Source organism: Oncorhynchus tshawytscha, linkage group LG06 (genome assembly GCF_018296145.1).
Source record: "Oncorhynchus tshawytscha isolate Ot180627B linkage group LG06, Otsh_v2.0, whole genome shotgun sequence".
Classification (NCBI taxonomy): Eukaryota; Metazoa; Chordata; class Actinopteri; order Salmoniformes; family Salmonidae; genus Oncorhynchus; species Oncorhynchus tshawytscha.
The window spans coordinates 46,501,932-46,524,691 of NC_056434.1; the positions used below are offsets into that span (position 1 = coordinate 46,501,932).

At 43.9% G+C, this 22,760-nt stretch overlaps 1 protein-coding gene across 1 annotated transcript in view; it reads left to right on the plus strand.

The window, feature by feature from the left end:
• Nucleotides 1–19,523, plus strand: part of LOC112252624 (laminin subunit beta-1) — a 34,662-nt gene extending 15,139 nt beyond the window's left edge. The window contains exons 17-33 of the mRNA XM_024424043.2: nucleotides 186–387; nucleotides 4,434–4,577; nucleotides 4,685–4,916; nucleotides 5,153–5,319; nucleotides 7,162–7,386; nucleotides 7,505–7,722; nucleotides 7,807–7,903; nucleotides 15,256–15,625; nucleotides 15,743–15,927; nucleotides 16,038–16,279; nucleotides 16,532–16,735; nucleotides 16,837–16,981; nucleotides 17,207–17,414; nucleotides 17,563–17,704; nucleotides 17,891–18,067; nucleotides 18,201–18,360; nucleotides 18,957–19,523. Coding sequence (XP_024279811.1) covers nucleotides 186–387; nucleotides 4,434–4,577; nucleotides 4,685–4,916; nucleotides 5,153–5,319; nucleotides 7,162–7,386; nucleotides 7,505–7,722; nucleotides 7,807–7,903; nucleotides 15,256–15,625; nucleotides 15,743–15,927; nucleotides 16,038–16,279; nucleotides 16,532–16,735; nucleotides 16,837–16,981; nucleotides 17,207–17,414; nucleotides 17,563–17,704; nucleotides 17,891–18,067; nucleotides 18,201–18,360; nucleotides 18,957–19,096 — 3,258 coding nt within the window. The 3' untranslated portion in view covers nucleotides 19,097–19,523. The remainder of the gene's footprint in view (nucleotides 1–185; nucleotides 388–4,433; nucleotides 4,578–4,684; nucleotides 4,917–5,152; nucleotides 5,320–7,161; nucleotides 7,387–7,504; nucleotides 7,723–7,806; nucleotides 7,904–15,255; nucleotides 15,626–15,742; nucleotides 15,928–16,037; nucleotides 16,280–16,531; nucleotides 16,736–16,836; nucleotides 16,982–17,206; nucleotides 17,415–17,562; nucleotides 17,705–17,890; nucleotides 18,068–18,200; nucleotides 18,361–18,956) is intronic.
• Nucleotides 19,524–22,760: the final 3,237 nt, after the last annotated feature.

Sequence of the window (22,760 nt, forward strand, 5' to 3'; positions counted from 1 at the left end):
CCCCCACACACACACACACACACACACACGCACACAACTCTGACTTTTCCTTAAAATACCCATTAATATCAATTGAAGATTTACGCTGAAATGTCAGTTACTCAGATTTCATATTAGGATTGAGCCTTTACTGACTCCATGCTAAATCTCATTCCATCTTCTGTATCTCTCTTCCTCGTTTGTAGATTGTGCTGATGCCCCACTGTAAGAACCTGGAGATCTTCACTGGTTCTGTGGGAGGTGACGTGGCCACCAACAGTGCCTGGGACACGTTCCAGCGTTACCGCTGTCTGGAGAACAGCCAGAGCGTAGTGAAGACCCCGTCCACAGACATCTGCCGTAACTTCATCTTCAGCGTATCTGCTCTGCTGCACCGGGGAGCTAAAGGTATGGGGACCGCACTCCCAACACTGAAGTATTCTTCAACATACTGGTATGCTCATGTATTTGTTTCTTAACTAAAGGTCTTTGTTAGGGTTGAATGACGGGAAGCCGGTTACCGTGATTCACCACCCAAAACCACTCCCTTTTTCAACGGGATAAATAACTGCGAGAAACCGGTCAATTATAATGAATGTGTCTACGGCCCTCTCTCCGCTCTCTGCATGATCAGTCGTCAACACTCGGTGTGGGGAAACACAGCCCATCTCAGTATGGAGCGCGGTTCACTAGGCTCGTAGACCTATTCATCTCATGGTAACTTTGTTTCTTGTGACAGGTAGGCCCTACATTTGCTGCAGCGTAGCCTACGCTACAGTAATATAAAGACTGAATGGTTGCCAGTTTACACATCTCCATCTGGATTTTGGGGGTCACCTTTTTTTTTTTTTGTAATTGTAATGTTATTTGTAAAAAAATGTTTTTAATTGCTGCTGCAGAGTTTTAAAACAGCCTATCACTCAAAAATGTTTGCTTTAAAATCAGTGCATGCGCGAGCACTCTCGCACAGTCTCTCAATTCCATTCAAATTGCAACCAAAATATATAATCCTGTTCAAAATTGATATAGGTATATGTGGTGCATTCAGAAAGTATTCAGACCCCTTCTTACATTACAGCCTTAATCTAAAATGGATTAAATAAAAAATATTTTCCTCATCAATCTACACACAATACCCAATAATGTCAAAGCAAAACCAGGTTTTTAGACATTTTTGCAAATGTATTAAAAATAGAAAAAAACAGATACCTTATTTACATAATTATTCAGACCCTTTGCTCTGAGACTCGAAATTGAGCTCAGGTTCGTCCTGTTTCCATTGATTATCCTTGAGATGTTTCTACAACTTGATTGGAGTCTCAATGTCCTTGAGTGGCCCAGCCAGAGCCCGGACTTGAACCCAATTGAACATCTCTGGAGAGACCTGAAAATAGCTGCGAGAAACTCCCCAAATACAAGCTTGTAGCGTCATACCCAAGAAGACTCAATGCTGTAATCGCTGCCAATGGTGCCTCAACAAATTACTGAGTAAAGGGTCTGAATACTTATGTAAATGTGATATTTCTGTTTTTTTGTGGAAAAGGTCAAGGGGTCTGAGTACTCCCCGAAGGCACTGTGTATTCATTCTTAATATGCTTTAAAAAAAGACACTTCCGGTTTTGGCGGGAAATAGCAGGTTAACCGGTAGAAAAGTGATTTATACTCAGGATGGAACATTTGTAAAATACTTGAACATTTTCAACTCTGGTTTTTGTCCTAAAGTTTGCATGTGGTGGACATTGTTTTGGAACGCCTGAATTTAATTCCAACGTTGACCTGCCACCTCTGTCTGGCAATCATCATCAGTCAATCTCCCCATTGACTGTCTACACTAAAAGCCTCGGTCTCTCCGCTAATACAGCAGCAGTTTCCATTCCTTTCTTTTCCTATCCCTTTATTTCATTTCCTGTCAATCCTCTGTCCTTCTGTACTCTATCCCCTCCGGTGTCTCTGGCATAGTGCAGTCATCTCCGGTTTCCGGCCCATGCCACTCATCAACAGTTACACTGCGTCTCTATCTCTCTATAATCTTCTCATGTATGGACCTGTAGCTTGATTATAGACCCTCTCGGAACCTGAAATGCCCGTAGAGGAACATTCTCAGCCCGCCGCAGCAGTGAATCTCCTTCCCTGTCAGACAGAGTGAGAACTGACAGGCTATAGCATATGCAGGTTTCCTGCTATCGTATCAACGTTTTCACACAGGTGGTCTGATTTAGAGTAGAAGAGTATGGCATAATATAAAATATAAAATAGAACCCAATTCTCTATCTTCGAGGTGAACTCTTCTCACTCATGGTCGGCAAAAAGTAAAGACGTTTATAATAAAGCTATACTGTATATGACGGTACCTACTTTGCAGCATAATACTGTAGTTAGATGTCTAGGTGAAGAAAAGCAATTGTTAGGATTGAAATAAGTGTGATATTCTTTGATTGGCTTTGTATTCGTTGTCTCTAGGAATGCTGCCAATATTATTTAAAATCCTCCCAGCTGTGGAAGTCACATTATCTTGTCTCAATTGCCATGTGGAGGTTGTTTGAGGTCTCACGTGGAGGTTGTTTGAGGTCCCACGTGGAGGTTGTTTGAGGTCCCACGTGGAGGTTGTTTGAGGTCCCATGAGGAGGTTGTTTGAGGTCCCACGTGGAGGTTGTTTGAGGTCCCACGTGGAGGTTGTTTGAGGTCCCACGTGGAGGTTGTTTGAGGTCCCACGTGGAGGTTGTTTGAGGTCCCACGTGGAGGTTGTTTGAGGTCCCACGTGGAGGTTGTTTGAGGTCCCACGTGGAGGTTGTTTGAGGTCCCACGTGGAGGTTGTTTGAGGTCCCACGTGGAGGTTGTTTGAGGTCCCATGTGGAGGTTGTTTGAGGTCTCCTTGACAGATGTAGTTTCTGCACATTGCTGCATGTCTTCACAAAGCCAATGTGGTTTCGTAGGTCCCGTTTAAGGCTTACCCCAGTCTTAGTAGATGATAAAGATCAGAATGTCTAAACCAGTCTTCAAGGTCTGTGTGCAATAATCTAGCCCACAGATCAGTTCACCTCCCTTAGATCTGAAGGTCCTCACGTTGCTGTGGTGTCCCCTTACTAAAGTTGGAATCCTTAGTTGCTACAGCCATGTTTGGACGTACATTAATGATATATATATATACCCATTGATTCTGGAAGGATAGAACTTCTAAATGCCTCATGAGCTTAGTTCAACTGTCGTACCCCATCAGAAGCCAAAATAGAAGCTTGTTTTACTCCAATGTTTGTAATGTGCGTGTAAAAGAAACAATGTCCCACTGGGGGAAAAAACTGGTTGAATCAACATTGTTTCCACATAATTTCAACAAAAAAAATTCAATGTGATGATGTTGAATCAATATGGAAAACAGATTGGATTTGCGAAAAGTCACCAATGTAAGGACATTTTGTCTTTTTCTCAACACACTTTTAACTTTAATCCAATGATGTTTGTTGATTTCACACGGAATTCACATTAGTTGACAAACTCAACCAAAGGTAAATCAAAGCTAGACATTGAAATGACATCTGTGCCCAGTGGGTTATAGCCTCAAAACATGGTTACGACTATACGTTTTATATCATGGACGGTCAGTCTTTGCATCCATAGCACTGTTAATATATATTTTTAAAGTGGTTACATTTCACCAGGCCCATCTCTCTGCTTTTTACCAAACACAGACAGGGTGACTGCTTTGTTATTGTTTAAATTCGAGCTTTAAGCCACAGTGGTTTAGATGTGTTTCAGAAGTCCCAGGCGTGTTTTGATTTATGAGGACAGCATAGAGACTTCAGAGGATAGTGTTGAAGGAGTCCAGGCTTTGGCAGAGTCTGGCTCAGAGCATATCATTACCCGCTATCCAGGAAGAACCTTCGGGGATGTTTAGTTCATATAGGGACACAAAACTCACACTCTACGGTTGCACGTACTTAAGCTTGCGCGCGCACACACACACACACACATTCCCATGCCTGCCTAAAATCCCCCTCCCCTGACACGACCTAGTGAATACCAGTTCATTCGTCTCTCTAATCCACTCATGGACTCACTGTCCTCTATGGAATGTCTGGTACCCCTCTCTCTCTTTCCACACGTCTGTTGAGAAGGATATGGTCCCTTTGTGAGCCTGTCAGTCTGATAGATAAAGAAGGTGTTGTTGATGAAATTCCTCAGTCGCCCTTAATTTAATGAAACAAACCTTTGTCAGTATGTCAAAGGCAATATATACTGAGGCAAATATATATTGAGACAAATGGTTAACCAGGGTTTTATGTACAGTCAGTACCTATACCATATTCAAAACTGTTTGGGTGAAATACCTTACTTGTGTAGCAGCAGCAACTATTGCCCCCATTTGAACAGATAATTCCAGATCGTGTGTTCAACTCACTTTTAAGCCCATTCCCTCACTTTGTCTTTAACGTTTCCTCCGGTCTCTGTTTTTCCAGCATGCCAGTGTGACCCGCAGGGCGCCCTCAGCACGGTGTGTGCCGCCAGCGGTGGGCAGTGCCAGTGTCGCCCCAACGTGGTAGGCAGGAACTGTGACAAGTGTGCCCCTGCCACCTTCCTGTTTGGACCCAGTGGCTGCAGACGTACGTTTGACTGGAGTGAAAAGGCTTCCCTGTCAGTGATGCATCATTACAGGCACTGAATCTGGTACTTATCACTCCCTTTGCCCACCTCCTCTCTCCCCCCCCAGCCTGTGATTGCAATCCCCAGGGCTCGGAGGATGCGTTCTGCCACGAGGCTACAGGCCAGTGTGTGTGTATCCCCGGGGCATACAGCCGTCAGTGTGACCGCTGTCTGCCGGGTCACTGGGGCTTCCCCAACTGTCGCCTCTGCACCTGCAACGGTCACACAGAGCAGTGCGACCCCTACTCCGGAAAATGCCTGGGCTGCCGAGAACAGACCACTGGACACAACTGCGAGAGGTCAGCCAGGGGTCAATGTGGGTTGAGGAGTCAGGCGTCAATGGTTAAGGTGGCTCATTGGTGTATGGCTGGATGGTTATGCATTAGAATTGGTCCTTAGAAGTCAGCCGGTTGCCTAAATCTCCCCGTAGCATGAAGCCACTTGACAACTTTGATTTGTTTTGTTGTTGTCTATAATAAAGACATGTATGTGAATGACAGTGTGATAGATACCACCTTTTGCCTTTTCCCTACAGATGTCTGGATGGTTACTACGGCGACCCCGTCCTGGGTTCAGGGGACCATTGTCGGCTCTGTATGTGTCCGGATGGGCCTGGAAGCGGGCGACAGTTTGCCGGTGAATGTTACCGCGGTCTGGACTCCCCTTACCAGGTGTTCTGTGTCTGCAGCCCCGGGTACAGAGGTAGGCAGCCAATAACAACCACCTGCCAAGATTTATAGCGCACCTACAGTAGTAAACTAGCGAAGCATGGCAGGATTACTTATTATACTTGTTCCCTGCTTCCTATGTTCAGACTTGTTCCCTAGGAAGCAGAAGATTAGTATGCATTCATGTTGAAGCTTGGGGTAACTTTCCATGATGTCAGTGGAGGCTCCTCAGAGGAGGAAGGGGAGGACCATCCTCAATGAATTTCATAATAATTTAAATTGTAAATCATGTAAAAAGTTATCCTTTTTAGATAGATAAATCATATCACCAAATAACTTGATTAAAACACACTATTATGCAAAGAAGGTCTACAGTAGCCTCAACAGCACCCTTTAGGGTAGCACCATGGTGTAGCTGGAGCATAGCTAGTTTCCGTCCTCCTCTGGGTACATTGAATTCAGTACAAACCTAGGAGGATCTTGGTTCTCTCCCCTTCCATAGACTTACACAGTAACGTCCTCCAGCCTATCAGAGCTCTTGCAACATGAACTGTGACTTGTTGTCCCACCCAATCAAAGGATCAGAGAGTGAATCTAGTACTGAAAGCACAAGCTACAGTTAGCTAGGACTGCAGTGTATAGAATGTGGTAAGTAGTTGAGAGAGAAAGACAATAGTTGAACAATTTTTAACAAATACATTTCTTTCAAAATGAAGGAGCAGCAAGAGAGAAAGAGAGAGAAAGAGACTATTTTTTTTCCCCAGTTTCACTTACTTAGCTAGCAAATGCAGCTAGCTAGTTTAGCCTACTGAAACACCCTGCTCAAACAGAGGGATGCTATGTTAGCTAGCTGGCTATGACTTTCCAACACAACACTGGAACTCTTCCAAGTCAAGGTAATCTTTTGGTATTACTCATTTATTTCCACCGGGGCCGCCGGTGTAACTGCTTACTGACTGTTGTGCATTGCTGATGTGTTGTGCCAAGAGTGTGCAAAGCTGTCGTCAAGGCAAAGAAAGGGTGGCCACTTTGAAGAATCTCAAATGTAAATATATTTTGATTTGTTTAACGCTTTTTTTGGTTACTACATGATTCCATGTGTTATTTAATAGTTTTGATGTCTTCACTATTATTCTACAATGTAGAAAAACCCTGGAATGAGTAGGTGTATCCAAACTTTCGACAGGTACTGTACATACATATATAATTGCATATACAGTTGATTTTCAGGACAAACTTAAAATTAATGATCAAGGAAAACAAAACCGATATGTGAATATTCTAAGTTATTATATTTCATGAATCACTTATATTTGCTTCATTGTGGGGAAAATACTACATTTTCAAGAGTGCATTAGTTTAACCCTCAAGTTGACCGTAAAAGCCTTCAAAATAAAGCAAAACAAATTAAATGGTCGATGGAAATAAAATTGGCTATTCTAAGCACAAAGGTTAAAAGAGTATTTGAACATTATTTCCAGAGAAAAGTGATATATTTTTTGGTATCTGGAAGTGTGACATGTCAAATTAAATGAAACACGTTCTACGACTGACTGTAATTTCTTTGAATTGCACTGAATTCAATTATACTTCCTGTCACGTTAACTCAAATTCTACATCCTGTGGGGTGTGACCAATTCAATTAGAATTTCAGCTCATGAGTTGAATGGGAGTCAATTCCAAAATTCTGAATTGAACACAACCCTGGCATACAGTATGTTATTGTGGAAGTAAACATATAGGCAGTCATTATTTCTGATAGTGTGGATAGATTGTTGTTGTAGAGGTGAGTGATGACACAATCATTTCGGTGAAGGGGTTATTAAGCACTTTTTTCCCCCTTCGCCCTTTACCTCTTGTTCCCTCTCCCCTACAGGTGCCAGATGTGAGGAGTGTGCCCCAGGTTACTATGGAAACCCCCATGAGAACGGTGGGCAGTGCCAACCCTGCCAGTGCAACAACAACATTGACATGCTGGATCAGGAGTCCTGTAATGTCAGAACGGGTGAATGTCTCAAATGTCTCTATCACACCGAGGGTCAGCGCTGCCACGGCTGCAAGCTGGGTTACTATGGAGATGCCCTCACACAAAACTGCAGAAGTGAGTAATAAAAATTAACTTGCATTTCTTTGTTATGTGTTTGTCGTATCAATGTGAGGTGAAGTCGTTGTCATTGTCCAATTGCTAACCTGCTAGCAACATCTCTTCTCTCCCTCAGAGTGTGTTTGTAACCACCTGGGCACCAATCCAGCCACGTGCCCGGTGGTGGGTGACTGCCACTGTGATCTGGGCAGCGGGCAGTGCCAGTGTCTACCGAATGTGGTGGGTCAGCACTGTGACCAGTGTGCCCCCGACACCTGGAACATGGCCAGCGAGACGGGCTGCGACGCCTGCGACTGTGACCCCAACCACTCGTTTGGGACTTCCTGCAATGAGGTGGGTTCTCACACGACCACACCCATCTTCTGTTGGGTCCTAAAGGTCACATTTCTAGTATTTATGCATGTATTTTGTCCACAGCTGAGTGGCCAATGCTCCTGTAAGCCTGGCTTTGGGGGTAAAACGTGTCGGGAGTGCAGAGAGCTGTTCTGGGGAGAACCTGAAGTGAAATGCAACGGTGAGTTGGCACATCTCAATCAGAAGCATTGCAGTTATTCGTGCTGACACCACACTGACTAAATTTACATCTTGATACACACTGAGGTGTATGTGTGCGCGTGTGTGCATGTCTATGTGCATTTGTGTGTGAGAAAGCTCCAACACCGACAATTTTAAATTGCAACACACGCAAAGGAGGCCTTTAGTGTTAATGACTACGGTATCACAAGCAGTCACATTCCCCTAGCTTCGTATCATGGGAATGTGTAGGAGTTTCAGCTATGGTGGAGAAACTCACTGCATCCTCTCCTTACTGTGGGAGCCAATATTAAGGCCAGATGTGCTCTCACCCGACGGCTGTGTTTCTATGACAAACAGGCGGGGGGGGATGATCTGTCTAAGCCTACCAATATCCTGCCGGTGCCCCACAATGCACCTTTGTTCTGATGGGGTGTCCTGTTGGAGGGCTGGCTGTCCAACACAGTGACTGCTGCTGAAAACAAAGGACTCTTTGTCACAGAGTAGAAATCAATAGAGCAGAGCAGCCTGCTGAATTATCCACTGAAGGACACATGAATTGGCTTCTGATGTAGGCTAGTCCCTTGAGTCAAAATGTGCAGTCACTGTATGAAGTGTCCACTGTGGTAGTTGAATCTACTTCAACCTTTTGTATACATTGTCGACAATGAAATTAGAAAGTGATTATCAAACCAAAAGTGATCGAACCAAACGGTGTAGAGATGACTTTGATGGCTTTAACATAGGACTTAAACAATGAACTTCTCGGCAGGCGGTGTAACAGTGTTGGTTCAGTCCCTCTCCTTGCCCCAACCTGGGATAGAACAGGGACCCTATTAACACATCAACAACTGCCCCCCACAAAGCACCGTTACCTATCTCTCCACAAAAGCTGCGGCCCTTACAGAGAAAGGGAAACAAATACTTCAAGGTCTCAGACCGTGTGACGTCAACGATTGAAACGCTACTAGTGCACACCGCTAACTAGCTAATAATTTCACACCAGTTACACTCACCCCCCTTTGACCTACTCTCCGCAGCAACCCCGGCAGCTGGGCAGAGCGCAACTGAGTGATCCTGGTAAACAACATCAATGTCAGACCACCTCATATTGATCCTCCCCCCCCAATCTGGAGCAGCCCAACAGCTAAACATGACATAAAACTAGCTTCAAATGGTGCAGTTCGTTAGTATGTTATAAATGTGGAGTGTGACGTTGCACAGTTGTCCATCCCGCCATTTGTGTGGCTTTTGCAGTGATTTGAAGGCAATTTGCTTCCTGCAAAACCTACATACACTTCCGTAGGAGCCATGTCCACTGCGCCTTGTACATCAAAGCCTTGTCCCATGATCCGTCATGGAAACAAAAGTGCTGAAAACATGTCAGCTCACTGGTTAAAAAGATGGAGAACAAGCTATAGGCGTTACAGGAGTTTTGGAGCAGGTACAGCCGATTAGCTACTTGGCATTAGTAACATTAGTAGCATTAGTAGCATTTGTCTCCCCTGAATGAGTCATTAGTTACGCTAAATGCAACAAAACTTTTTTTTGGGGGGGGGGGTCTTTAAATACTGCTAAATTAACCATTTGTTTAAAATGCAGTGGTAAATATGTTTTACAGTGGTAAATATGTTTTACAGTGGTAAATATGTTTTACAGTGGTAAATATGTTTTACAGTGGTAAATATGAAAATAAAAGCTTCCAAATCAAACTAACATCCTGACCGCTCTCTCACGGTTTAAACCATTTAATTCTATGTGTCTGTCACGTCTAATCAAGGTGGGTGGAATCAGGCGCAGAGAGCAGATAGCGATATAAAGTTTATTCTCCGGTGAACAAAACAAACACGGTCAACCCAAACACACACAGGGTGAAATTATCCAAAACCAGGATAACAGACTAACCGGAGAATAAGAAACACAATAACACCGACAGACGAAAATGAATGACAAAATAAACAATCCTGCACAAAACAAGGGTGGGACAACCTACATTATATACAGACACTAATTAACTAAACAACACACAGGTGAAACCAATCAGACAAAACCAACAGATACACGAAAAGGGATCGGTAGTGGCTAGTAGGACGGTGACGACGACCGCCGAGCACTGCCCGAACGGGCAGGAGAGCCAACCTCGGCGGAAGTCGTGACAGTGTCTGCACAAACCGTCTCCCTGCTCATGTTGCTGTCCACTCAGTAGTGCTAAATTTCAGCCTCAGCTGAGCTCCTTTAAATGCTTAGATTTTAATTTTGCACGTGCTCATTTTCATCATTTATTTGAGACACGTCCTTGATTTAAAAAAATAACTCATGCCTTTATTCCAATGCATTCGATTTATCTGTTGATTTTCCATAGCTTGCTGTTGTCACTCAGCTGTTTCGAGCGCTCATTGCTTTGTTTTTCATGTGCGCTCGCTCGGGTGTTGGTGTTCTCTGTGCCGTCCGTGGCTAAAAAGAAGTAGACCATTTATTCAGCTGTATTTTTGTCTAGCAATATTTGTTTTCTTTCATGGATCAGCTGATGATGGTCACCAATGTCACTAGACAAGTAGCCTATAGCTAGACACCAGTATGCATCCAATCTATCCAACATGAATGACAGTAGGCCTATAGTTGACTCTCACTTATAAGCATTTGATTTTGCAATGGCATAGGCATACATGACTTTGCATTTATGTACCCATGAGAACTGTTTTCACGGCAAAACATAATGACATTTTACGTAGGTGTAGTTATACTTACAGTGCATTTTTCAAGATCTCGAAGAAGTAAAACATTTTTATTGTATTTTTTTTACATTTACCCTTTATTTAACTAGGCAAGTCAGTTAAGAACAAATTCTTATTTACAATGACGGCCTACCGGGAAACAGTAGGTTAACTGCCTTGTTCAGGAGCAGAACGACAGATTTTTACCTTGTCAGCTCGGGGATTCGATCCAGCAACCTTTGGTTACTAGCCCAATGCTCTAACCACTAGGCTACCTGCCGCATAATTCAATTGTTAAATGCTTAATAATTACAAATAACTGTCATATATGTACTTAATGTCACTTAAATAAATGTTGTGTTTTATGTCACAATCTGTGAAGACTCAAAGCATTCAACGAGAACGGCAATCAGAGTTTACCCACCTATTTTTCTACCACCGTCACGGGTTTTCGGGAGGCCTATTTGAAGGTCATACCAATAGGCCTACACATTGTAGCCTAGTCTAGTAAATTGACTGTATGTGTTAGGATGACAATCCCATTTTACCCCGGACAGTTTCAGACCCATTTCAGGTGTCCTGACTTTTCAGGCTACAAAAAAGGTAAATTTTTTTGTCAGCAAGACGCATCAATTAACGTAGGCCTAATCAATGGCAATCGCCGAATGTCATTAGGCACTTTTTTTGGGTGTTTTGTAAACAGATGTTTATTTCTGTTCATCGAATGAGTGTTCATGGATTGCAGTGTTTGGATTATGTTGGAGTGGACAATCATGCACAGGTAGCCTACTTTATGTGATTTGTTTGAGAATCAGGGGAAAGCATCGTGACTGGTTGTGTTCATGTTCATGCCACATTCAAAGGTCATTCATTTTTACCGTTAAATTACGTCTTTGTTATTAGACCCATACATTTTTTTTAAATAGAGACCCCCGAATGTCACGTTGTCCATTTAGGGTTGTTTGCAGAGTCTGTAGGGTGACCCTTTTGTTCTCCACATGCTCCACACTGAGGCTTTGAAGTGGGCAAACATCTCCCTCTTTCTCCATTCCTCCTCCACCCTCTCTCTATCCTCCCTATTCACTCAGCCATCCACGCCTAACGGTTACGACAAGCTTCACTCTGTTGATCTACGTGTGTGCACATGGGTGGAATGGGATTTTTGGAGTAGCGGACACCTTTTGGTAGCATGATCCCATTCACAAGAGGGTGATGGGATTATTTTTACATTTTTGTGTTTTCATTTTGTGAAAATAAGGAAGAGTAGCCTTCCCTTGCTAGTAGAAGCTAGCTGGCAGCAGGCTTTAGCCTAGCTAAATACATACACTTATACACTTCATGACAAAGTATGAGGACACCTGCTCGTCGAACATCTCATTCCAAAATTATTGGCATTCATATGGAGTTGGTCACCCCTTTGCTGTTTTAACAGCCTCCGCTCTTCTAGGAAGGCTTTCCACTAGATTTTGAAACATTGCTTCTATTCAGCCACAAGAGCATTAGTGAGGTTGAGCACTGATGTTGGGCATTTAGGCCTGGCTCGCAGTCTGCGTTCCAATTCATCCCAAAGGTGTTTGATGGGGTTGAGGTCAGGGCTCTGTGCGGGGCAATCAAGTTCTTCCACACCGATTTCGACGCAACCATTTCTGTATGGACCTCGCTTTGTGCACGGGGGCATTGTCATGCTGAAACAGGAAAGGGCCTTCCCAAAACTGTTGCCACAAAGTTGGAAGCACAGAATCGTCTAGAATGTCATTGGATGCTATAGCGTTAAGATTTCCCTTCACTGGAACTAAGGGGCCTAGTCCGAACCATGAAAAACAGGCCCAGACCATTATTCTCCCTCCTTTAGAGTTGGCACGATGCATTTGGGCAGGTAGCGTTCTACTGGCATCTGCCAAACCCAGATTTGTCCGTCCGACTGCCTGATGGTGAAGCGTGATTTATCACTCCAGAGAACGCGTTTCCACTGCTCCAGAGTCCAATGGCGGCAAGCTTTACACCACTACAGCCAACGCTTGGCATTGCACATGGTGATCTTAGGCTTGTGTGTGGCTGCCATGGAAACCCATTTTATGAAGCTCCCAACAAAAAGTTATTGTGCTGACGTTGCTTCCAGAGGCAGTTTTGCAAACAAGGACTGATGGTTTCTACGCCCTACACGCTTCAGTACTCGGCGGTTCCGTTCTGTGGCCCACCACTTCGCGGCTGAGCCGCTGTTGCTTCTAGACGTTTCCACTTCTTAATAATAGCACTTACAGTTGACCGGGGCAGCTTTAGCAGGGCAGAAATTTGACGAACTGACTTCTTGGAAAGGTGGCATCCTGGAGGAGGAAATTATTGTCCAAAAACTAACAAAAGTGGCACTGACCCAATGACAAAGACAGTGAATATACACTACAGTTCAAAAGTTTGGGGTTACTTAGAAATCTCTTTGTTTGTTCATTAAAATCACATCAAATTGATCAGAAATACAGTGTAGACATTGTTAATATTGTAAATGACTATTGCAGCTGGAAACGGCAGATTTTTTATGGAATATCTAGATAGGCATACAGAGGCCCATTATCAGCAACCATCACTCCTGTGTTCCAATGGCATGTTGCTAGCTAATCGAAATGTATCATTTTAAAAGGCTAATTGATCATTGGAAAACGCTTTTGCAATTATGTTAGCACAGCTGAAAACTGTTCTCCTGATTAAAGAAGCAATAAAACTGGCCTTCTCTTTAGACTAGTTGAGTTTCTGGAGCATCAGCATTTGTGGTTTTGATTACAGGCTCAAAATGGCCAGAAACAAATGATTTTCTTCTGAAACTCATCGGTCTATTATTGTACTGAGAAATGAAGGCTATTCCATGCAAGAAATTGCCAAGTAACTTAAGATCTCATACAACCCTTTGTACTACTCCCTTCACAGAACAGCTCAAACTGTCTCTAACCAGAATAGAAAGAGGAGTGGGAGGCCCCGGTGCACAACTAAGGAAGAGGACAAGTACATTAGAGTGTCTAGTTTGAGAAACAGACACCTCACAAGTCCTCAACTGGCAGGTTCATTAAATAGTACCTGCAAAACACCAGTCTCAACGTCAACAGTGAAGAGGTGACTCCAGGATGCTGGCCTTCTAGGCAGAGTTGCAAAGATAAAGCCATATCTCTTCCAGCATCTTCATTTTTTTCTGCATCTCACAAATGTTCTTCTTTGTGATCCGAACACAAACTTACATTTGTCTGTCCATAACACATTTTTCCAATCTTCCTATGTGCAGTGTCTGTGTACTTTTGCCCATCTTAATCTTTTCTTTTTATTGGCCAGTCTGAGATATGGCTTTTTCTTTGCAATTCTGCCTAGAAGGCCAGCAATTCCTAATGTTAAGGTAATGTTGGAAAGGAGAACGCTGATTTGAGAGCAGTCCTATCAGTATCAACACATGCCTCAACGACGCACTTAGCGAACGTTCTCTCTGCGTGGTGTTTTGGGAAACGAATGTTTCATCTTCTGCCGTTATAGGAAAGATGCATCGTTAAAACACATGTAAGCCTAACCAGACCGCTCGCACACGTGTCTGCATGTTGATTTTGTTCACCCACACCATACGCGATCAGGACATGCAGGCTGAAATATCAAAATGAACACTGAACCAACTATATTAATTTGGGGACAGGACATGTTAGAAAGTGAGTTCCATCGCTATCGGGAAACTTGGCCCAGATCAAGGAACCAAGCGACAACAATGCCTCGACGGCTGCGGAAGGAATGAAACTACGTGTCTCAATTTTCAGGTCGTAAAAAATCACGTCGACAGCTGGAGCAAATTACAAGGAGCCGCCCCTTTTTGTGACGAAAAACGACATTGCAACACTCCAAATCTTGCATCCGCGTAAAGCTTGTAGTAAGCTTAAAGTCACCAGGGTAATGTAGTTGGCTGTAGTTCATTGATCTTTGGCTCCCCAGAACTTAAGTAGACTACATCTAAACTAGGTGAAATTCCAAAAATGGAAAAGTCAAAACATCACCTGACTACTCTTAACTCACCCAGAAAGACATAGGCTTACCAGTAGATTTAAAAATGGAAGCTATGGCAAGGCGGATTAGTTTGTACCATTAAATAACAGGGATATTACAATTTGAATTCTAATGGAAAAAGTCTCAAATATAATTAGACGAGTTAGAATGGCTAGTCCACATTTCAGAGGTGCTTACGACAGGGTGCTAACCATGCTGAACACCACCAAACAGAGCAGTAACATGTGAATATAAACCCATAAAGGTTCAATCCCATAAAGCGACAGGAGCTCCCTTCCTTTCCCGAGTGGCACACTTTAAAATTAGATTAAGAGGATCCCAATAGACTAAATGTGTTCATGAGTTGACCTGACGAGGCAGATGCGTCCTTCGAAGAGGAGGGCTGCTAAGAAGCACTTCCCTGGCTTTGTAAGACCGCTGTGTAGGCTGTTGTCCCTTTGTTATGGGATGTCACCAAGCTGTTTGAAATGTCTCCCTCCCATTCAGGACCTTTGGAGGGTGACTGACTGATCAGGATCAGGATGGAACAAAATGCTAATGTGGAAAAAGTGATGTTTTGTGAGTTGAGTCATGCGTTAAAAATTGTGGTAACTGGTTTCCTGTTGCCTTACAGCATGTGACTGTGACCCGCGAGGCATCGCCGAGCAGCAGTGCCACAAGGCCAACGGTCACTGCGTGTGCGTGGAGGGCGTGTCTGGTCCCCGCTGTGACATCTGCACCCGTGGCTACTCTGGCACCTTCCCCTACTGCGAACGCTGCCACCAGTGCTTCGCCGACTGGGACCTGGTCGTGGGTCAGCTGACCAATCAGACCCACAGGCTGGTCAACAAGGTGAACACCATCAAGGCCAGCGGCATCACCAGACCCTATAAACACACCATAGATAACATGGAGCAGAGCGCCGGGGCCATAAGAACTATCCTGGCCCAGAACCCGGCTACACAGCCACTGTCAGAGATACAGCAGCTACTGGAGCAGGCCACGTAAGTGGGGTCAAAATGGGTCAATGACAATATTCATGAATGGCAAAAAATGTTGTAGCCGCATCAAAACCAATTATGTACTGTATTCTTTCTTTGTGATATATTTATGTTCTTAAGAGATCTAATGGAAAAGATGAGCAACAAGCTGAACCTCACTGAGGAGGCGCTGGCCCAGGTATCATCTGATGACAACAGCACCAACACCAAACTGGACTCACTCAAAGAGGACACCCAGAAGCTGGATCGCACCGTCAAGGATCTGCTGGACCAAGTGGAGTTCATCAAGAACACTGACATTCGGGGTAAGGGTACATGTTGAGGATTGTGATATAGAAGAGATATACAATGTCAATCTCCATTATACTTCCATTTGTAAACTTTGTGACATTCAACATTGTTTTTGTAATGACAGGAGCGACAGACAGTGTCACCAAGTACTACCAGCAGTCTCTGGCTGCAGATGCTCGCGCCAACGCCTCCACTAGTGGCCCAGGTAACCCTGTGGAGAGCTCTGCCATTTTACGGCAAGCCACAGAGGACAAGATGAACGACACCAGGGAGGAGTTCCACAGGAGGCAGGAAGAACACGCCAAGAGACTGGATGACCTGGCAGGACAACTGGAGACACTGGACCTATCAGAACTCAACGTGAAGGTAAGTCCAAGCAAGGCCATATCTGAGGCCTGACACTGACTTGCGGATGTTGACATAACAGAGGTGTGACTGAGTTTGACACAGATGGGACTCAATCTAATCCCAGTTTGCGAGATAAAACCACCAAAAAGAAGACATTAAATCAAAGCTTTCTTTATGTGGGTCAGGAAGAATGTTAGGTTTGCTTAAAAGATAACCACGATCTTGCATCCAAGTTGAACTCTTCTCACTCTACTGGTCCTCTCTCTGCAGACGTGTGGCAGCCCAGCTGATGCGTCGTGTGTGGACTCTCCGTGCGGGGGGTTGAGCTGTGTGGACTTCGAGGGGAACAGGAGGTGCGGTGGCGAAGGGTGCGGCGGTCTGGTCACCCTGGCCAATAACGCCTGGCAGAAGGCCAAGGACTTTGACCAGGAGATCCTCACGGCCATGGAGGAAGTGGACAAGCTCGCCAAAATGGTGAGACTCTGTCTTTAAATTCAAATGAACCAACTCTCTTTAGACGAGAAATACCCCCCACTACGTCTCCTCTGGTTCCTAACCTGCATGTGTGTGATCAGGTGTCGGAGGCCAAGGTGAAGGCGGATGAGGCTAAGCTGAGTGCCCAGAACGTGCTGCTGAAGACCAACGGTACCAAGCAGCGTGTGGACCAGAGCAACGAGGAGCTGCGCAGCCTCATCCGACAAATCAGAGACTTCCTCACACGTATGTGTACTCCTCCAATCAACTTCCACTTAGGAGTACTTTAACTCCTACATATGTTTACTAACCCGTTGTTTAACGGTACAATCTGCAGCTGTTCAATGGCCATTTCAATTCAATGTTTTACTTTAATTTCACCCATTGATTCTAGGCGAATGTAACTTATAAATGTCTCATGAGCTTAGTCCCCCCCATTGTAACCCTTGTCTCTCCTGTGGTGCCCCCTAGAGGATGCAGCGGACCTGGAGAGCATTGAGGCAGTGGCCAACGAGGTGCTGGCCATGCAGATGCCCACCACACCAGCCCAGCTCCAAACCCTGACAGACGAGATCAGGGAGAGAGTAGGAGACCTAGCCCACGTGGAGACCATCCTTAACCAGAGCTCCGACGACATCCAGAGAGCCGAGAACCTACTGGAGCAGGCACGCAGAGTCAGGTAACACACACATACACCTCTAGATCATCCTTGAACAGAGCGCAGAAGATGAAGCAAGTGTGCAAAGCCAGGTACTCCACACATACACACACTGTTATGCTTGGTGTGCTTCTTATTTTCCCCCTCTGTGTGTGTGTGTGTCCCACAGTAAAGAGGCGACAAACGTGAGGGACACAGCAGAGATGGTGAAGCAGGTTCTAGAGGAGGCTGAGCGTGCCCAGAGCGCAGCGGCCAAGGCCATCAAACAGGCCACCACTGACATCAAAGGCACCAATGACCTCCTGACCTCAGTGAGTCAACATCCTCCATTTTACTGCACACAGTGAGTTTGAACTTTTGGGACTAATCCATTGGTTCCATTCTACTGGGGAAACTAAATAAAGCGCAGTTCAAATATTTGGAAGTAACTTGCTTGACAGCTAATACGGTAAAGATGCAGAAATTAACCCTGTTCCCGTCTTTACATCTTGGAACAGGTGGAGTCGGAGACAGTGGACTCGGAGTACAAGCTGAACAACGCCACCCAGAGGTTGCTGCGGTTAGAGCGCGACGTCACGCTGCTCAGAGAGAAGACACTGAACACCTCACTCAGCTCTGAACAAACTGAAAAAGACGCAGAGAGCATCAACAAAGTGGCTGAGCAGGTCAAAAAGGTGTGTGTGATCCACTCCGTGTTATATTGGGACAAATGTGAGAGTTTGTGGTTCATTTTCAGGCCTCGTCCGTCTTAAAATAAAATGCCGACCTTGTATATGACTGTGTGTGTGTGTGTGTGTGTGTGTACAGGATCTGGACTCGGAGCTGAAGGATAAGTACAGCACCGTGGAGGACCTGATCACACAGAAGGCCGGGGGTGTGGCCAACGCCAAGAAGAGGGCGGAGCTTCTACAGCAGGAAGCCAAAGACCTGCTGCTACAGGCCAGCGACAAGCTGCAGCTGCTGAAAGGTACATATGCATACTCCTATACACACACACATCAAGAACAGCTTGGAGAAGGCCTTGCATGTCATGTATGTACAATCACAACCTAAAACACACACCCTTGGGGTCCAATCATGACATGTCCTCACAACACGTTGAGGCATTATCACAAAAACTACACTTTTAAACCTTTATTTAACAAGGCTAGTCAGTTAAGAACAAATTCTTATTTACATTCTTATTTATTCTTAATTCGCCCTATGGGACTCCCAATCGCGGCTGGTTGTGATACAGCCTGGAAACGAACCAGCACTGAGATGCAGTGCTTTAGACCACTGCGCCACTCGGGAGCCAATGGTGCCTGCTTAGTGGATATACAATATAAACATGATCACTTTATAATACCTATGAGCTCTCCATATCCTGTTGACTCACTTTTTCCAATGCAGAGTTGAACATAAAATTGTGCAGTCCCTCTAACATTCTCTTCTCAGGTGTGCCTATTCACTGTGTGAAATTCCACATGTTCTGATTATAAAACCGGTGTGTGTGGAGGGATACTACACATCTTGTTCCTTGATTGGCGGTAGCATGACTCTCCTTTTTTGGTTCTCACTTAGATTTAGAGAAGTCGTATGAGGACAACCAGAAGACTTTGGAAGACAAGGCCAACCAGTTGGTGGATCTGGAGAAGTCCATCAAAGAGCTTCTGCAGGAGATCAGTCACAAAGTCACTGTCTACAGCACCTGTCTGTTTTAAACACAACCTCCAGTCCGGGGTTTTGGTCCCCCAAGCCAAAATTAATGGCATTCAAGGATATGGGAATTTGAAACCAGAAGCTATTTAAAGACATGCTCCTGAACTTTAGCGACTACTTAGTATTTTTTAAACCTCCCGCTTTGGGCTGGATGTGTCAATGTGTAGTTCATACGTGCATAATCTATGAGCAGAATTACTGTCTTACCTAAACTAGCCACAAAATCCCTAGTTTGAAAGCTGTGCGGCACCATTTTCCCAAAATGTTCTCCCACTTGGGCCAGCCCCCTAGTCATTTGAGTTCAACCAATGAGCTTCAGCCCCTTGCCATATGATTGACAGCTCTTTTGTTTTATTTTGTTTTTTATTTTAGGGGGTATGATTGACAGCTAGCAAGATGCACATGTTGCACCCACAACAGAGCAGAGAGAGCAAGCAATGACGTGGTGCACATATCTGCACATACAGTGCCTTGCGAAAGTATTCGGCCCCCTTGAACTTTGCGACCTTTTGCCACATTTCAGGCTTCAAACATAAAGATATAAAACTGTATTTTTTTGTGAAGAATCAACAACAAGTGGGACACAATCATGAAGTGGAACGACATTTATTGGATATTTCAACCTTTTTAAACAAATCAAAAACTGAAAAATTGGGCGTGCAAAATTATTCAGCCCCCTTAAGTTAATACTTTGTAACGCCACCTTTTGCTGCGATTACAGCTGTAAGTCGCTTGGGGTATGTCTCTATCAGTTTTGCACATCGAGAGACTGAAATTGTTTCCCATTCCTCCTTGCAAAACAGCTCGAGCTCAGTGAGGTTGGATGGAGAGCATTTGTGAACAGCAGTTTTCAGTTCTTTCCACAGATTCTCGATTGGATTCAGGTCTGGACTTTGACTTGGCCATTCTAACACCTGGATATGTTTATTTTTGAACCATTCCATTGTAGATTTTGCTTTATGTTTTGGATCATTGTCTTGTTGGAAGACAAATCTTCGTCCCAGTCTCAGGTCTTTTGCAGACTCCATCAGGTTTTCTTCCAGAATGGTCCTGTATTTGGCTCCATCCATCTTCCCATCAATTTTAACCATCTTCCCTGTCCCTGCTGAAGAAAAGCAGGCCCAAACCATGATGCTGCCACCACCATGTTTGACAGTGGGGATGGCGTGTTCAGGGTGATGAGCTGTGTTGCTTTTACGCCAAACATAACGTTTTGCATTGTTGCCAAAAAGTTCAATTTTGGTTTCACCTTCTTCCACATGTTTGGTGTGTCTCCCAGGTGGCTGGTGGGAAACTTTAAACAACACTTTTTGGATATCTTTAAGAAATGGCTTTCTTCTTGCCACTCTTCCATAAAGGCCAGATTTGTGCAATATACGACTGATTGTTGTCCTATGGACAGAGTCTCCCACCTCAGCTGTAGATCTCTGCAGTTCATCCAGAGTGATCATGGGCCTCTTGGCTGCATCTCTGATCAGTCTTCTCCTTGTATGAGCCTAAAGTTTAGAGGGACGGCCAGGTCTTGGTAGATTTGCAGTGGTCTGATACTCCTTCCATTTCAATATTATCGCTTGCACAGTGCTCCTTGGGATGTTTAAAGCTTGGGAAATATTTTTGTATCCAAATCCGGTTTTAAACTTCTTCACAACAGTATCTCGGACCTGCCTGGTGTGTTCCTTGTTCTTCATGATGCTCTCTGCGCTTTTAACGGACCTCTGAGACTATCACAGTGCAGGTGCATTTATACGGAGACTTGATTACACACAGGTGGATTGTATTTATCATCATTAGTCATTTAGGTCAACATTGGATCATTCAGAGATCCTCACTGAACTTCTGGAGAGAGTTTGCTGCACTGAAAGTAAAGGGGCTGAATAATTCTGCACGCCCAATTTTTCAGTTTTTGATTTGTTAAAAAAGTTTGAAATATCCAATAAATGTCATTCCACTTCATGATTGTGTCCCACTTGTTGTATATTCTTCACAAAAAAATACAGTTGTATATCTTTATGTTTGAAGCCTGAAATGTGGCAAAAGGTCGCAAAGTTCAAGGGGGCCGAATACTTTCGCAAGGCACTGTATGTGCGGTAGTACACAATCTTCAGTGTCCACCTTTGGCTCATGGGCACTACTCTCAGAACTACAGGATAAAGTATACAAAAGTACTGGAGAATCTATATATTACTGACACTTGCCCCTTTAGACTGGACACTCAGTCACACTCCAAGGTTTCATCATTTAAAATGGAAAATGTTGGTTTACTTTTGTACTGTGTGAAAGTAAAACAACTGGCATTTGTGTGGAAAAAGCAAGGGATGAAAAAGTAGAAACATGTTTCTATTTGTCGGAAACAAGGAGAAAGGATAAGTTAAAATTTGAATCCTGCAAATGAGTTTGCCAGCCAAGTTACAGCAGCCATCATTGCCTATACAAAGAGACATGAACCACCCACAGACGTTACAACTGCCTTGTGTGGTAGTACTACTAGCATATGTGAGATTGTTATGGTTTAGAATCACAGCTTTTAGGCAAATTTCTTAGTGCTTACTGATGTTTGGAATACCAAAAACATCCTAACAATTTCAAATAAAAAGGAACATGTGCATTGTTCTGAAATGTTTCCAAAGAAATGCACCTCCAGTTTAAACATAATTGAACTTAATAATTGTTCTTAAGCATGTAAACCAAAGTTTAGAGGGCTGAAAGCGTGACTGTAAAGGTTTGACCTAACTTTTTACCATGAGACTGCAATGATTTTATTCCTCCAAACTTTTGTATTGGATTATCTCGTACATTTGATTGCAACATTGTATTAGCCAATTGGTTACTTTCAAAGTTTTATCTAGACCAAAATCTAGACCACAACTAAATGGATTTTTAATTAAAAAACTACCCATTGAAATCCCATCAAATATTTGTTATATCTCTTCAATCTACTGAAAAGCGATATATTTTGGGGTGTCTCGACAAGTACTGAGTTATTTTTGACATATGTGCTATTTATGTGCCTCTCTACTTAACTGTAGAGTATCTGTTCGGCTAAGACGGAGCTGTGTGTGTGTGAGAGGGAGCAGCTAGCGCCTGTGTTCTCCTCAGACTTCTAGTGGCCCTCAGAGTGTCCTTGGGAGGCAGCCACATGCAGAGTGGACATCCTGTGTACACTAAGCATTAGATCCAATCCCTAGATCTGGAACACAAGAGACATTTAGCTTTCACAGTACTCACAGTTTTGTTTTTATCTCTTGTCTTTTGTTGTATAGTGTGATCTTGCTTCTTTTTGAAAGGTACTTTCAAAAAAGATACAATGCATTATTATTATTAGACTGCCCTAAATCTATGGAAGGCCTATATTTTCAAGGAAATGCATCCATCCTGTCATTCCTGGGAGAAATCAGGTCTGTGAGGTTTGAATTGGTGAATACATGAATTGGTGATAGCATTTTACTTAAATCATAAATGGATTATTCAATCACACATGAGTGGGGTGGAGAGTGGGGTAAGTTGAGCAGAAGGTGTAAATTGAGCGCCACCCTTGTTTCTAGGAAACCATACACAACATTTATAATTTGACCAAATATTTAGAAAGAGGTCATCATGTCATGGAGTGTGTGAAGGAAGAAGCCACATGGAAAAAGTGGTAAGCAAGTTAGGGCAGAATAACTGATT